Here is a 14,880-nt window from a genome sequence, read left to right as displayed (position 1 = left end):
ATACATTTCTATTGGTGATGGTTTTAGGGGATGTATTAGATCAGCCACGTAGATACATTTCTATTGTTGTGCTCGGTTTTAGAGGATGTATTAGATCAGCCACGTAGATACATTTCTATTGTTGTGCTCGGTTTGGGGGGATATATAAGATCAGCCACGTAAATACATTTGTATTGTTGTGCTCGGTTTTAGGGGATGTATTAGATCAGCCCCATAGATACATTTCTATTGTTGTGCTCGCTTTTAGAGGATGTATTAGATCAGCCACATAGATACATTTGTATTGTTGTGCTCAGTTTTAGGGGATGTATTAGATCAGCCACGTAGATACATTTCTATTGTTGTGCTCAGTTTTAGGGGATGTATTAGATCAGCCACGTAGATACATTTCTATTGTTGTGCTCGGTTTTAGAGGATGTATTAGATCAGCCACGTAGATACATTTCAATTGTTGGTGATGTTTTTAGGGGATGTATTAGATCAGCCACGTAGATACATTTCTATTGTTGTGCTCGGTTTGGGGGGATGTATTAGATCAGCCACGTAGATACATTTCTATTATTGGTGATGTTTTTAGGGGATGTATTAGATCAGTCACATAGATACATTTCTATTGTTGATGTTTTTAGGGGATGTATTAGATCAGTCACGTAGATACATTTCTATTGTTGATGTTTTTAGGGGATGTATTAGATCAGTCACATAGATACATTTCTATTGTTGTGCTCGGTTTTAGGGGATGTATTAGATCAGCCACGTAGATACATTTCTATTGTTGTGCTCGGTTTTAGAGGATGTATTAGATCAGCCACATAGATACATTTCTATTGTTGATGTTTTTAGGGGATGTATTAGATCAACCACATAGATACATTTCTATTGTTGATGTTTTTAGGGGATGTATTAGATCAGCCACGTAGATACATTTCTATTGTTGTGCTCGGTTTTAGGGGATGTATTAGATCAGTCACATAGATACATTTATATTGTTGTGCTCGGTTTTAGAGGATGTATTAGATCAGCCACGTAGATACATTTCTATTGTTGATGTTTTTAGGGGATGTATTAGATCAGCCACGTAGATACATTTCTATTGTTGATGTTTTTAGGGGATGTATTAGATCAGTCACATAGATACATTTCTATTGTTGTGCTCGGTTTTAGGGGATGTATTAGATCAGCCACGTAGATACATTTCTATTGTTGATGTTTTTAGGGGATGTATTAGATCAGCCACGTAGATACATTTCTATTGTTGTGCTCGGTTTTAGAGGATGTATTAGATCAGCCACATAGATACATTTCTATTGTTGTGCTCGGTTTGGGGGGATATATTAGATCAGCCACGTAAATACATTTGTATTGTTGTGATCGGTTTTAGGGGATGTATTAGATCAGCCCCATAGATACATTTCTATTGTTGTGCTCGGTTTTAGAGGATGTATTAGATCAGCCACGTAGATACATTTCGATTGTTGGTGATGTTTTTAGGGGATGTATTAGATCAGCCACGTAGATACATTTCTATTGTTGGTGATGTTTTTAGGGGATGTATTAGATCAGCCACGTAGATACATTTCTATTGTTGTGCTCGGTTTTAGGGGATGTATTAGATTAGCCACGTAGATACATTTCTATTGTTGTGCTCGGTTTTAGGGGATGTATTAGATTAGCCACGTAGATACATTTCTATTGTTGTGCTCGGTTTTAGTGGATGTATTAGATCAGCCACGTAGATACATTTCGATTGTTGGTGATGTTTTTAGGGGATGTATTAGATCAGCCACGTAGATACATTTCTATTGTTGGTGATGTTTTTAGGGGATGTATTAGATCAGCCACGTAGATACATTTCTATTGTTGTGCTCAGTTTTAGGGGATGTATTAGATCAGCCACGTAGATACATTTCTATTGTTGGTGATGGTTTTAGAGGATGTATTAGATTAGCCACGTAGATACATTTCTATTGTTGGTGATGTTTTTAGGAGATGTATTAGATCAGCCACGTAGATACATTTCTATTGTTGTGCTCGGTTTTAGGGGATGTATTAGATCAGCCACGTAGATACATTTCTATTGTTGATGTTTTTAGGGGATGTATTAGATCAGCCACGTAGATACATTTCTATTGTTGTGCTCGGTTTTAGAGGATGTATTAGATCAGCAACGTAGATACATTTCTATTGTTGATGTTTTTAGGGGATGTATTAGATCAGCCACGTAGATACATTTCTATTGTTGTGCTCAGTTTTAGGGGATGTATTAGATTAGCCACGTAGATACATTTCTATTGTTGTGCTCGGTTTTAGAGGATGTATTAGATCAGTCACGTAGATACATTTCTATTGTTGTGCTCGGTTTAGGGGGATATATTAGATCAGCCACGTAAATACATTTGTATTGTTGTGCTCGGTTTTAGGGGATGTATTAGATCAGCCACGTAGATACATTTCTATTGTTGTGCTCAGTTTTAGGGGATGTATTAGATCAGCCACGTAGATACATTTCTATTGTTGGTGATGTTTTTAGGGGATGTATTAGATCAGCCACGTAGATACATTTCTATTGTTGTGCTCAGTTTTAGGGGATGTATTAGATTAGCCACGTAGATACATTTCTATTGTTGGTGATGGTTTTAGGGGATGTATTAGATCAGCCACATAGATACATTTCTATTGTTGTGCTCAGTTTTAGGGGATGTATTAGATCAGCCACGTAGATACATTTCTATTGTTGTGCTCGGTTTGGGGAGATGTATTAGATCAGCCACATAGATACATTTCTATTGTTGGTGATGTTTTTAGGGGATGTATTAGATCAGCCACGTAGATACATTTCTATTGTTGTGCTCGGTTTGGGGGGATGTATTAGATCAGCCACGTAGATACATTTCTATTGTTGTGCTCGGTTTGGGGGGATGTATTAGATCAGCCACGTAGATACATTTCTATTGTTGTGCTCGGTTTGGGGGGATGTATTAGATCAGCCACGTAGATACATTTCTATTGTTGTGCTCGGTTTGGGGGGATGTATTAGATCAGCCACGTAGATACATTTCTATTGTTGGTGATGTTTTTAGGGGATGTATTAGATCAGCCACGTAGATACATTTCTATTGTTGGTGATGGTTTTAGAGGATGTATTAGATTAGCCACGTAGATACATTTCTATTGTTGGTGATGTTTTTAGGGGATGTATTAGATCAGCCACGTAGATACATTTCTATTGTTGTGCTCGGTTTTAGGGGATGTATTAGATCAGCCACGTAGATACATTTCGATTGTTGGTGATGTTTTTAGGGGATGTATTAGATCAGCCACGTAGATACATTTCTATTGTTGGGGATGTTTTTAGGGGATGTATTAGATTAGCCACGTAGATACATTTCTATTGTTGGTGATGTTTTTAGGGGATGTATTAGATCAGCCATGTAGATACATTTCTATTGTTGTGCTCGGTTTTAGGGGATGTATTAGATTAGCCACGTAGATACATTTCTATTGTTGATGTTTTTAGGGGATGTATTAGATCAGCCACGTAGATACATTTCTATTGTTGTGCTCGTTTTTAGGGGATGTATTAGATTAGCCACGTAGATACATTTCTATTGTTGTGCTCGGTTTTAGAGGATGTGTTAGATCAGCCACGTAGATAAATTTATATTGTTGTGCTCGGTTTTAGGGGATGTATTAGATTAGCCACGTAGATACATTTATATTGTTGTGCTCGGTTTGGGGGGATGTATTAGATCAGCCACGTAGATACATTTCTATTGTTGGTGATGTTTTTAGGGGATGTATTAGATCAGCCACGTAGATAAATTTCTATTGTTGTGCTCAGTTTTAGGGGATGTATTAGATCAGCCACATAGATACATTTCTATTGTTGTGCTCGATTTTAGGGGATGTATTAGATCAGCCACGTAGATACATTTCTATTGTTGTGCTCGGTTTTAGAGGATGTATTAGATCAGCCACGTAGATACATTTCTATTGGTGATGTTTTATGGGGATGTATTAGATCAGTCACGTAGATACATTTCTATTGTTGGTGATGGTTTTAGAGGATGTATTAGATCAGCCACGTAGATACATTTCTATTGCCAATGTTTTTAGGGGATGTATTAGATCAGCCACGTAGATGCATTTCTATTGTTGATGTTTTTAGGGGATGTATTAGATCAGCCACGTAGATACATTTCTATTGTTGTGCTCAGTTTTAGGGGATGTATTAGATCAGCCACGTAGATACATTTCTATTGTTGATGTTTTTAGGGGATGTATTAGATCAGCCACGTAGATACATTTCTATTGTGCTCAGTTTTAGGGGATGTATTAGATTAGCCACGTAGATACATTTATATTGTTGTGCTCGGTTTGGGGGGATGTATTAGATCAGCCACGTAGATACATTTCTATTGTTGGTGATGTTTTTAGGGGATGTATTAGATCAGCCACGTAGATAAATTTCTATTGTTGTGCTCAGTTTTAGGGGATGTATTAGATCAGCCACATAGATACATTTCTATTGTTGTGCTCGGTTTTAGAGGATGTATTAGATCAGCCACGTAGATACATTTCGATTGTTGGTGATGTTTTTAGGGGATGTATTAGATCAGCCACGTAGATACATTTCGATTGTTGGTGATGTTTTTAGGGGATGTATTAGATCAGCCACGTAGATACATTTCTATTGTTGTGCTCAGTTTTAGGGGATGTATTAGATCAGCCACGTAGATACATTTCTATTATTGGTGATGTTTTTAGAGGATGTGTTAGATCAGCCACGTAGATACATTTCTATTATTGGTGATGTTTTTAGAGGATGTATTAGGTCAGCCACGTAGATACATTTCTATTGTTGGTGATGTTTTTAGGGGATGCATTAGATCAGCCACATAGATACATTTCTATTGTTGGTGATGTTTTTAGGGGATGTATTAGATCAGCCACGTAGATACATTTCTATTGTTGGTGATGGTTTTAGAGGATGTATTAGATTAGCCACGTAGATACATTTCTATTGTTGGTGATGTTTTTAGGGGATGTATTAGATCAGCCACGTAGATACATTTCTATTGTTGTGCTCGGTTTTAGGGGATGTATTAGATCAGCCACGTAGATACATTTCGATTGTTGGTGATGTTTTTAGGGGATGTATTAGATCAGCCACGTAGATACATTTCTATTGTTGGGGATGTTTTTAGGGGATGTATTAGATTAGCCACGTAGATACATTTCTATTGTTGGTGATGTTTTTAGGGGATGTATTAGATCAGCCATGTAGATACATTTCTATTGTTGTGCTCGGTTTTAGGGGATGTATTAGATTAGCCACGTAGATACATTTCTATTGTTGTGCTCGGTTTTAGGGGATGTATTAGATTAGCCACGTAGATACATTTCTATTGTTGATGTTTTTAGGGGATGTATTAGATCAGCCACGTAGATACATTTCTATTGTTGTGCTCGGTTTTAGAGGATGTATTAGATCAGCAACGTAGATACATTTCTATTGTTGATGTTTTTAGGGGATGTATTAGATCAGCCACGTAGATACATTTCTATTGTTGTGCTCAGTTTTAGGGGATGTATTAGATTAGCCACGTAGATACATTTATATTGTTGTGCTCGGTTTGGGGGGATGTATTAGATCAGCCACGTAGATACATTTCTATTGTTGGTGATGTTTTTAGGGGATGTATTAGATCAGCCACGTAGATAAATTTCTATTGTTGTGCTCGGTTTTAGAGGATGTATTAGATCAGTCACATAGATACATTTCTATTGTTGTGCTCGGTTTTAGGGGATGTATTAGATCAGCCACGTAGATACATTTCTATTGTTGTGCTCAGTTTTAGGGGGTGTATTAGATCAGCCACGTAGATACATTTCTATTGTTGGTGATGGTTTTAGGGGATGTATTAGATCAGCCACGTAGATACATTTCTATTGTTGTGCTCGGTTTTAGAGGATGTATTAGATCAGCCACGTAGATACATTTCTATTGTTGTGCTCGGTTTGGGGGGATATATAAGATCAGCCACGTAAATACATTTGTATTGTTGTGCTCGGTTTTAGGGGATGTATTAGATCAGCCCCATAGAAACATTTCTATTGTTGTGCTCGCTTTTAGAGGATGTATTAGATCAGCCACATAGATACATTTGTATTGTTGTGCTCAGTTTTAGGGGATGTATTAGATCAGCCACGTAGATACATTTCTATTGTTGTGCTCAGTTTTAGGGGATGTATTAGATCAGCCACGTAGATACATTTCTATTGTTGTGCTCGGTTTTAGAGGATGTATTAGATCTGCCACGTAGATACATTTCAATTGTTGGTGATGTTTTTAGGGGATGTATTAGATCAGCCACGTAGATACATTTCTATTGTTGTGCTCGGTTTGGGGGGATGTATTAGATCAGCCACGTAGATACATTTCTATTATTGGTGATGTTTTTAGGGGATGTATTAGATCAGTCACATAGATACATTTCTATTGTTGATGTTTTTAGGGGATGTATTAGATCAGTCACGTAGATACATTTCTATTGTTGATGTTTTTAGGGGATGTATTAGATCAGTCACATAGATACATTTCTATTGTTGTGCTCGGTTTTAGGGGATGTATTAGATCAGCCACGTAGATACATTTCTATTGTTGTGCTCGGTTTTAGAGGATGTATTAGATCAGCCACATAGATACATTTCTATTGTTGATGTTTTTAGGGGATGTATTAGATCAGTCACATAGATACATTTCTATTGTTGTGCTCGGTTTTAGGGGATGTATTAGATCAGTCACATAGATACATTTATATTGTTGTGCTCGGTTTTAGAGGATGTATTAGATCAGCCACGTAGATACATTTCTATTGTTGATGTTTTTAGGGGATGTATTAGATCAGCCACGTAGATACATTTCTATTGTTGATGTTTTTAGGGGATGTATTAGATCAGTCACATAGATACATTTCTATTGTTGTGCTCGGTTTTAGGGGATGTATTAGATCAGCCACGTAGATACATTTCTATTGTTGATGTTTTTAGGGGATGTATTAGATCAGCCACGTAGATACATTTCTATTGTTGTGCTCGGTTTTAGAGGATGTATTAGATCAGCCACATAGATACATTTCTATTGTTGTGCTCGGTTTGGGGGGATATATTAGATCAGCCACGTAAATACATTTGTATTGTTGTGATCGGTTTTAGGGGATGTATTAGATCAGCCCCATAGATACATTTCTATTGTTGTGCTCGGTTTTAGAGGATGTATTAGATCAGCCACGTAGATACATTTCGATTGTTGGTGATGTTTTTAGGGGATGTATTAGATCAGCCACGTAGATACATTTCTATTGTTGGTGATGTTTTTAGGGGATGTATTAGATCAGCCACGTAGATACATTTCTATTGTTGTGCTCGGTTTTAGGGGATGTATTAGATTAGCCACGTAGATACATTTCTATTGTTGTGCTCGGTTTTAGGGGATGTATTAGATTAGCCACGTAGATACATTTCTATTGTTGTGCTCGGTTTTAGAGGATGTATTAGATCAGCCACGTAGATACATTTCGATTGTTGGTGATGTTTTTAGGGGATGTATTAGATCAGCCACGTAGATACATTTCTATTGTTGGTGATGTTTTCAGGGGATGTATTAGATCAGCCACGTAGATACATTTCTATTGTTGTGCTCAGTTTTAGGGGATGTATTAGATCAGCCACGTAGATACATTTCTATTGTTGGTGATGGTTTTAGAGGATGTATTAGATTAGCCACGTAGATACATTTCTATTGTTGGTGATGTTTTTAGGAGATGTATTAGATCAGCCACGTAGATACATTTCTATTGTTGTGCTCGGTTTTAGGGGATGTATTAGATCAGCCACGTAGATACATTTCTATTGTTGATGTTTTTAGGGGATGTATTAGATCAGCCACGTAGATACATTTCTATTGTTGTGCTCGGTTTTAGAGGATGTATTAGATCAGCAACGTAGATACATTTCTATTGTTGATGTTTTTAGGGGATGTATTAGATCAGCCACGTAGATACATTTCTATTGTTGTGCTCAGTTTTAGGGGATGTATTAGATTAGCCACGTAGATACATTTATATTGTTGTGCTCGGTTTGGGGGGATGTATTAGATCAGCCACGTAGATACATTTCTATTGTTGGTGATGTTTTTAGGGGATGTATTAGATCAGCCACGTAGATAAATTTCTATTGTTGTGCTCAGTTTTAGGGGATGTATTAGATCAGCCACATAGATACATTTCTATTGTTGTGCTCGGTTTTAGGGGATGTATTAGATCAGCCACGTAGATACATTTCTATTGTTGTGCTCGGTTTTAGAGGATGTATTAGATCAGCCACGTAGATACATTTCTATTGTTGGTGATGTTTTATGGGGATGTATTAGATCAGTCACGTAGATACATTTCTATTGTTGGTGATGGTTTTAGGGGATGTATTAGATCAGCCACGTAGATACATTTCTATTGTTGTGCTCGGTTTTAGAGGATGTATTAGATCAGCCACGTAGATACATTTCTATTGTTGGTGATGTTTTATGGGGATGTATTAGATCAGTCACGTAGATACATTTCTATTGTTGGTGATGGTTTTAGAGAATGTATTAGATCAGCCACGTAGATACATTTCTATTGCTAATGTTTTTAGGGGATGTATTAGATCAGCCACGTAGATGCATTTCTATTGTTGTGCTCGGTTTTAGAGGATGTATTAGATCAGCCACGTAGATACATTTCTATTGTTGATGTTTTTAGGGGATGTATTAGATCAGCCACGTAGATACATTTCTATTGTTGGTGATGGTTTTAGGGGGTGTATTAAATCAGCCACGTAGATACATTTCTATTGTTGTGCTCGGTTTTAGAGGATGTATTAGATCAGTCACGTAGATACATTTCTATTGTTGTGCTCGGTTTAGGGGGATATATTAGATCAGCCACGTAAATACATTTGTATTGTTGTGCTCGGTTTTAGGGGATGTATTAGATCAGCCACGTAGATACATTTCTATTGTTGTGCTCAGTTTTAGGGGATGTATTAGATCAGCCACGTAGATACATTTCTATTGTTGGTGATGTTTTTAGGGGATGTATTAGATCAGCCACGTAGATACATTTCTATTGTTGTGCTCAGTTTTAGGGGATGTATTAGATTAGCCACGTAGATACATTTCTATTGTTGGTGATGGTTTTAGGGGATGTATTAGATCAGCCACATAGATACATTTCTATTGTTGTGCTCAGTTTTAGGGGATGTATTAAATCAGCCACGTAGATACATTTCTATTGTTGTGCTCGGTTTGGGGAGATGTATTAGATCAGCCACATAGATACATTTCTATTGTTGGTGATGTTTTTAGGGGATGTATTAGATCAGCCACGTAGATACATTTCTATTGTTGGTGATGTTTTTATTGGATGTATTAGATCAGCCACGTAGATACATTTCTATTGTTGTGCTCGGTTTGGGGGGATGTATTAGATCAGCCACGTAGATACATTTCTATTGTTGTGCTCGGTTTGGGGGGATGTATTAGATCAGCCACGTAGATACATTTCTATTGTTGTGCTCGGTTTGGGGGGATGTATTAGATCAGCCACGTAGATACATTTCTATTGTTGTGCTCGGTTTGGGGGGATGTATTAGATCAGCCACGTAGATACATTTCTATTGTTGGTGATGTTTTTAGGGGATGTATTAGATCAGCCACGTAGATACATTTCTATTGTTGGTGATGGTTTTAGAGGATGTATTAGATTAGCCACGTAGATACATTTCTATTGTTGGTGATGTTTTTAGGGGATGTATTAGATCAGCCACGTAGATACATTTCTATTGTTGTGCTCGGTTTTAGGGGATGTATTAGATCAGCCACGTAGATACATTTCGATTGTTGGTGATGTTTTTAGGGGATGTATTAGATCAGCCACGTAGATACATTTCTATTGTTGGGGATGTTTTTAGGGGATGTATTAGATTAGCCACGTAGATACATTTCTATTGTTGGTGATGTTTTTAGGGGATGTATTAGATCAGCCATGTAGATACATTTCTATTGTTGTGCTCGGTTTTAGGGGATGTATTAGATTAGCCACGTAGATACATTTCTATTGTTGATGTTTTTAGGGGATGTATTAGATCAGCCACGTAGATACATTTCTATTGTTGTGCTCGTTTTTAGGGGATGTATTAGATTAGCCACGTAGATACATTTCTATTGTTGTGCTCGGTTTTAGAGGATGTGTTAGATCAGCCACGTAGATAAATTTATATTGTTGTGCTCGGTTTTAGGGGATGTATTAGATTAGCCACGTAGATACATTTATATTGTTGTGCTCGGTTTGGGGGGATGTATTAGATCAGCAACGTAGATACATTTCTATTGTTGGTGATGTTTTTAGGGGATGTATTAGATCAGCCACGTAGATAAATTTCTATTGTTGTGCTCAGTTTTAGGGGATGTATTAGATCAGCCACATAGATACATTTCTATTGTTGTGCTCGATTTTAGGGGATGTATTAGATCAGCCACGTAGATACATTTCTATTGTTGTGCTCGGTTTTAGAGGATGTATTAGATCAGCCACGTAGATACATTTCTATTGGTGATGTTTTATGGGGATGTATTAGATCAGTCACGTAGATACATTTCTATTGTTGGTGATGGTTTTAGAGGATGTATTAGATCAGCCACGTAGATACATTTCTATTGCTAATGTTTTTAGGGGATGTATTAGATCAGCCACGTAGATGCATTTCTATTGTTGATGTTTTTAGGGGATGTATTAGATCAGCCACGTAGATACATTTCTATTGTTGTGCTCAGTTTTAGGGGATGTATTAGATCAGCCACGTAGATACATTTCTATTGTTGATGTTTTTAGGGGATGTATTAGATCAGCCACGTAGATACATTTCTATTGTTGTGCTCAGTTTTAGGGGATGTATTAGATTAGCCACGTAGATACATTTATATTGTTGTGCTCGGTTTGGGGGGATGTATTAGATCAGCCACGTAGATACATTTCTATTGTTGGTGATGTTTTTAGGGGATGTATTAGATCAGCCACGTAGATAAATTTCTATTGTTGTGCTCAGTTTTAGGGGATGTATTAGATCAGCCACATAGATACATTTCTATTGTTGTGCTCGGTTTTAGAGGATGTATTAGATCAGCCACGTAGATACATTTCGATTGTTGGTGATGTTTTTAGGGGATGTATTAGATCAGCCACGTAGATACATTTCGATTGTTGGTGATGTTTTTAGGGGATGTATTAGATCAGCCACGTAGATACATTTCTATTGTTGTGCTCAGTTTTAGGGGATGTATTAGATCAGCCACGTAGATACATTTCTATTATTGGTGATGTTTTTAGAGGATGTGTTAGATCAGCCACGTAGATACATTTCTATTATTGGTGATGTTTTTAGAGGATGTATTAGGTCAGCCACGTAGATACATTTCTATTGTTGGTGATGTTTTTAGGGGATGCATTAGATCAGCCACGTAGATACATTTCTATTGTTGGTGATGTTTTTAGGGGATGTATTAGATCAGCCACGTAGATACATTTCTATTGTTGGTGATGGTTTTAGAGGATGTATTAGATTAGCCACGTAGATACATTTCTATTGTTGGTGATGTTTTTAGGGGATGTATTAGATCAGCCACGTAGATACATTTCTATTGTTGTGCTCGGTTTTAGGGGATGTATTAGATCAGCCACGTAGATACATTTCGATTGTTGGTGATGTTTTTAGGGGATGTATTAGATCAGCCACGTAGATACATTTCTATTGTTGGGGATGTTTTTAGGGGATGTATTAGATTAGCCACGTAGATACATTTCTATTGTTGGTGATGTTTTTAGGGGATGTATTAGATCAGCCATGTAGATACATTTCTATTGTTGTGCTCGGTTTTAGGGGATGTATTAGATTAGCCACGTAGATACATTTCTATTGTTGTGCTCGGTTTTAGGGGATGTATTAGATTAGCCACGTAGATACATTTCTATTGTTGATGTTTTTAGGGGATGTATTAGATCAGCCACGTAGATACATTTCTATTGTTGTGCTCGGTTTTAGAGGATGTATTAGATCAGCAACGTAGATACATTTCTATTGTTGATGTTTTTAGGGGATGTATTAGATCAGCCACGTAGATACATTTCTATTGTTGTGCTCAGTTTTAGGGGATGTATTAGATTAGCCACGTAGATACATTTATATTGTTGTGCTCGGTTTGGGGGGATGTATTAGATCAGCCACGTAGATACATTTCTATTGTTGGTGATGTTTTTAGGGGATGTATTAGATCAGCCACGTAGATAAATTTCTATTGTTGTGCTCAGTTTTAGGGGATGTATTAGATCAGCCACATAGATGCATTTCTATTGTTGTGCTCGGTTTTAGGGGATGTATTAGATCAGCCACGTAGATACATTTCTATTGTTGTGCTCGGTTTTAGAGGATGTATTAGATCAGCCACGTAGATACATTTCTATTGTTGGTGATGTTTTATGGGGATGTATTAGATCAGTCACGTAGATACATTTCTATTGTTGGTGATGGTTTTAGAGGATGTATTAGATCAGCCACGTAGATACATTTCTATTGCTAATGTTTTTAGGGGATGTATTAGATCAGCCACGTAGATGCATTTCTATTGTTGTGCTCGGTTTTAGAGGATGTATTAGATCAGCCACGTAGATACATTTCTATTGTTGATGTTTTTAGGGGATGTATTAGATCAGCCACGTAGATACATTTCTATTGTTGGTGATGGTTTTAGGGGATGTATTAAATCAGCCACGTAGATACATTTCTATTGTTGTGCTCGGTTTTAGAGGATGTATTAGATCAGTCACGTAGATACATTTCTATTGTTGTGCTCGGTTTTAGAGGATGTATTAGATCAGTCACGTAGATACATTTCTATTGTTGTGCTCGGTTTGGGGGGATATATTAGATCAGCCACGTAAATACATTTGTATTGTTGTGCTCGGTTTTAGGGGATGTATTAGATCAGCCACGTAGATACATTTCTATTGTTGTGCTCAGTTTTAGGGGATGTATTAGATCAGCCACGTAGATACATTTCTATTGTTGGTGATGTTTTTAGGGGATGTATTAGATCAGCCACGTAGATACATTTCTATTGTTGTGCTCAGTTTTAGGGGATGTATTAGATTAGCCACGTAGATACATTTCTATTGTTGGTGATGGTTTTAGGGGATGTATTAGATCAGCCACATAGATACATTTCTATTGTTGGTGATGTTTTTAGGGGATGTATTAGATCAGCCACGTAGATACATTTCTATTGTTGGTGATGTTTTTATTGGATGTATTAGATCAGCCACGTAGATACATTTCTATTGTTGTGCTCGGTTTGGGGGGATGTATTAGATCAGCCACGTAGATACATTTCTATTGTTGGTGATGTTTTTAGGGGATGTATTAGATCAGCCACGTAGATACATTTCTATTGTTGTGCTCGGTTTGGGGGGATGTATTAGATCAGCCACGTAGATACATTTCTATTGTTGGTGATGTTTTTAGAGGATGTTTTATTTCATGTTACAGTTTACTTCAGAGCCTTTGTCCTTAGAATGCTGGGAGTTGTAGTACCCCTGATTCGCGGCAGTAAATTCACACTATTGTCTCCCATTGGGCTTTAGTCTGTGTTCACATTATGACCTCTGACTCTTCCCGACAGTCTATATGCCGCCGTCTTCTGACCATGATATTCTGTGTCTCTCTTGTGCAGGTGCCGGTCATGTTCATGCAGCATGGCGTTGTGGAGCCGCGGCTGCGGACAGAGGTGAAGGCCTCCAGCTCTCTGAATTACGCCTGGGATGAGCCGATTCTACCGTCATATATCACACTGACTGTGAAGGGAGCCGGATCCTCCGAGATCGTCTGCAACATGAATGATTTCCAGGACAGCAAGCAGCTCTACTACGAGAACTTCATCTATATAGCTGCCAGCCACACGTTCACAGGGTGAGAGGATGTGCAGGGCGGGGATCTGATGGATTGGGGTGCGGGGGATCTGATGGATTGGAGTGAGGGGGATCTGATGGGTTGGGGTGCGGGGAATCTGATGGATTGTGGTGCGGGGAATCTGATGGATTGTGGTGCGGGGGATCTGATGGATTGGGTTGCGGGGGATCTGATAGATTGGGTTGCGGGGGATCTGATGGGTTGGGGTGCAGGGGATCTGGTTGGGGTGCGGGGGATCTGATGGATTGGAGTGAGGGGGATCTGATGGGTTGGGTTGCGGGGGATCTGATGGATTGGGATGCGGGGGATCTGATGGGTTGGGGTGCAGGGGATCTGATGGGTTGGGGTGCGGGGAATCTGATGGGTTGGGGTGCGGGGCATCTGGTTGGGGTGCAGGGGATCTGATTGGTTGGGGTGCAGGGGATCTGATGGATTGGGTTGCGGGGGATCTGATTAGTTGGGGTGCGGGGGATCTGATGGATTGGGGTGCGGGGGATATAAAGGATTGGGGTGCAATAGATGTGATAAAGATCACTGACCTCTGTTATAGTGAGCAGTCGTATATCAAGGATTGGACACTATTTATGTCTTGTGTTTCCTTTACAGCTTACAAGAGGGGAATGTTCTTCCGGTCGCTCAGTCCAAGGACGTAATCTGTGCTGAACTGGTCCTGGACGTCCAGCCCAAAACCCTGCGAGTGCTTCTAAAGAAGAAGGTGCAGATTAGTGTGCTTCTATATGATAGTGAGGAGTGTGATTCTATATGATGGTGAGGAGTGTGATTCTATATGATGGTGAGGAGTGTGATTCTATATGATGGTGA

General features: G+C 38.4%; 1 protein-coding gene across 1 annotated transcript in view; it reads left to right on the top strand.

The window, feature by feature from the left end:
- The window catches only part of LOC130344335 (intermembrane lipid transfer protein VPS13D-like), a gene marked incomplete at its 5' end in the record, with an annotated part of 160,395 nt that overhangs the window by 122,418 nt on the left and 23,097 nt on the right, over nt 1–14,880 (top strand). Inside the window, 2 exons of the mRNA XM_056554422.1 lie at nt 13,823–14,058; nt 14,665–14,773. Of these exons, the coding sequence (XP_056410397.1) occupies nt 13,823–14,058; nt 14,665–14,773 (345 nt within the window). The remainder of the gene's footprint in view (nt 1–13,822; nt 14,059–14,664; nt 14,774–14,880) is intronic.

Source organism: Hyla sarda, unplaced genomic scaffold, assembly GCF_029499605.1.
Source record: "Hyla sarda isolate aHylSar1 unplaced genomic scaffold, aHylSar1.hap1 scaffold_713, whole genome shotgun sequence".
NCBI classification, from domain to species: domain Eukaryota; kingdom Metazoa; phylum Chordata; class Amphibia; order Anura; family Hylidae; genus Hyla; species Hyla sarda.
Note: the sequence above shows the minus strand (reverse complement) of the source record. Positions and strands in the feature narration are given on the sequence as shown.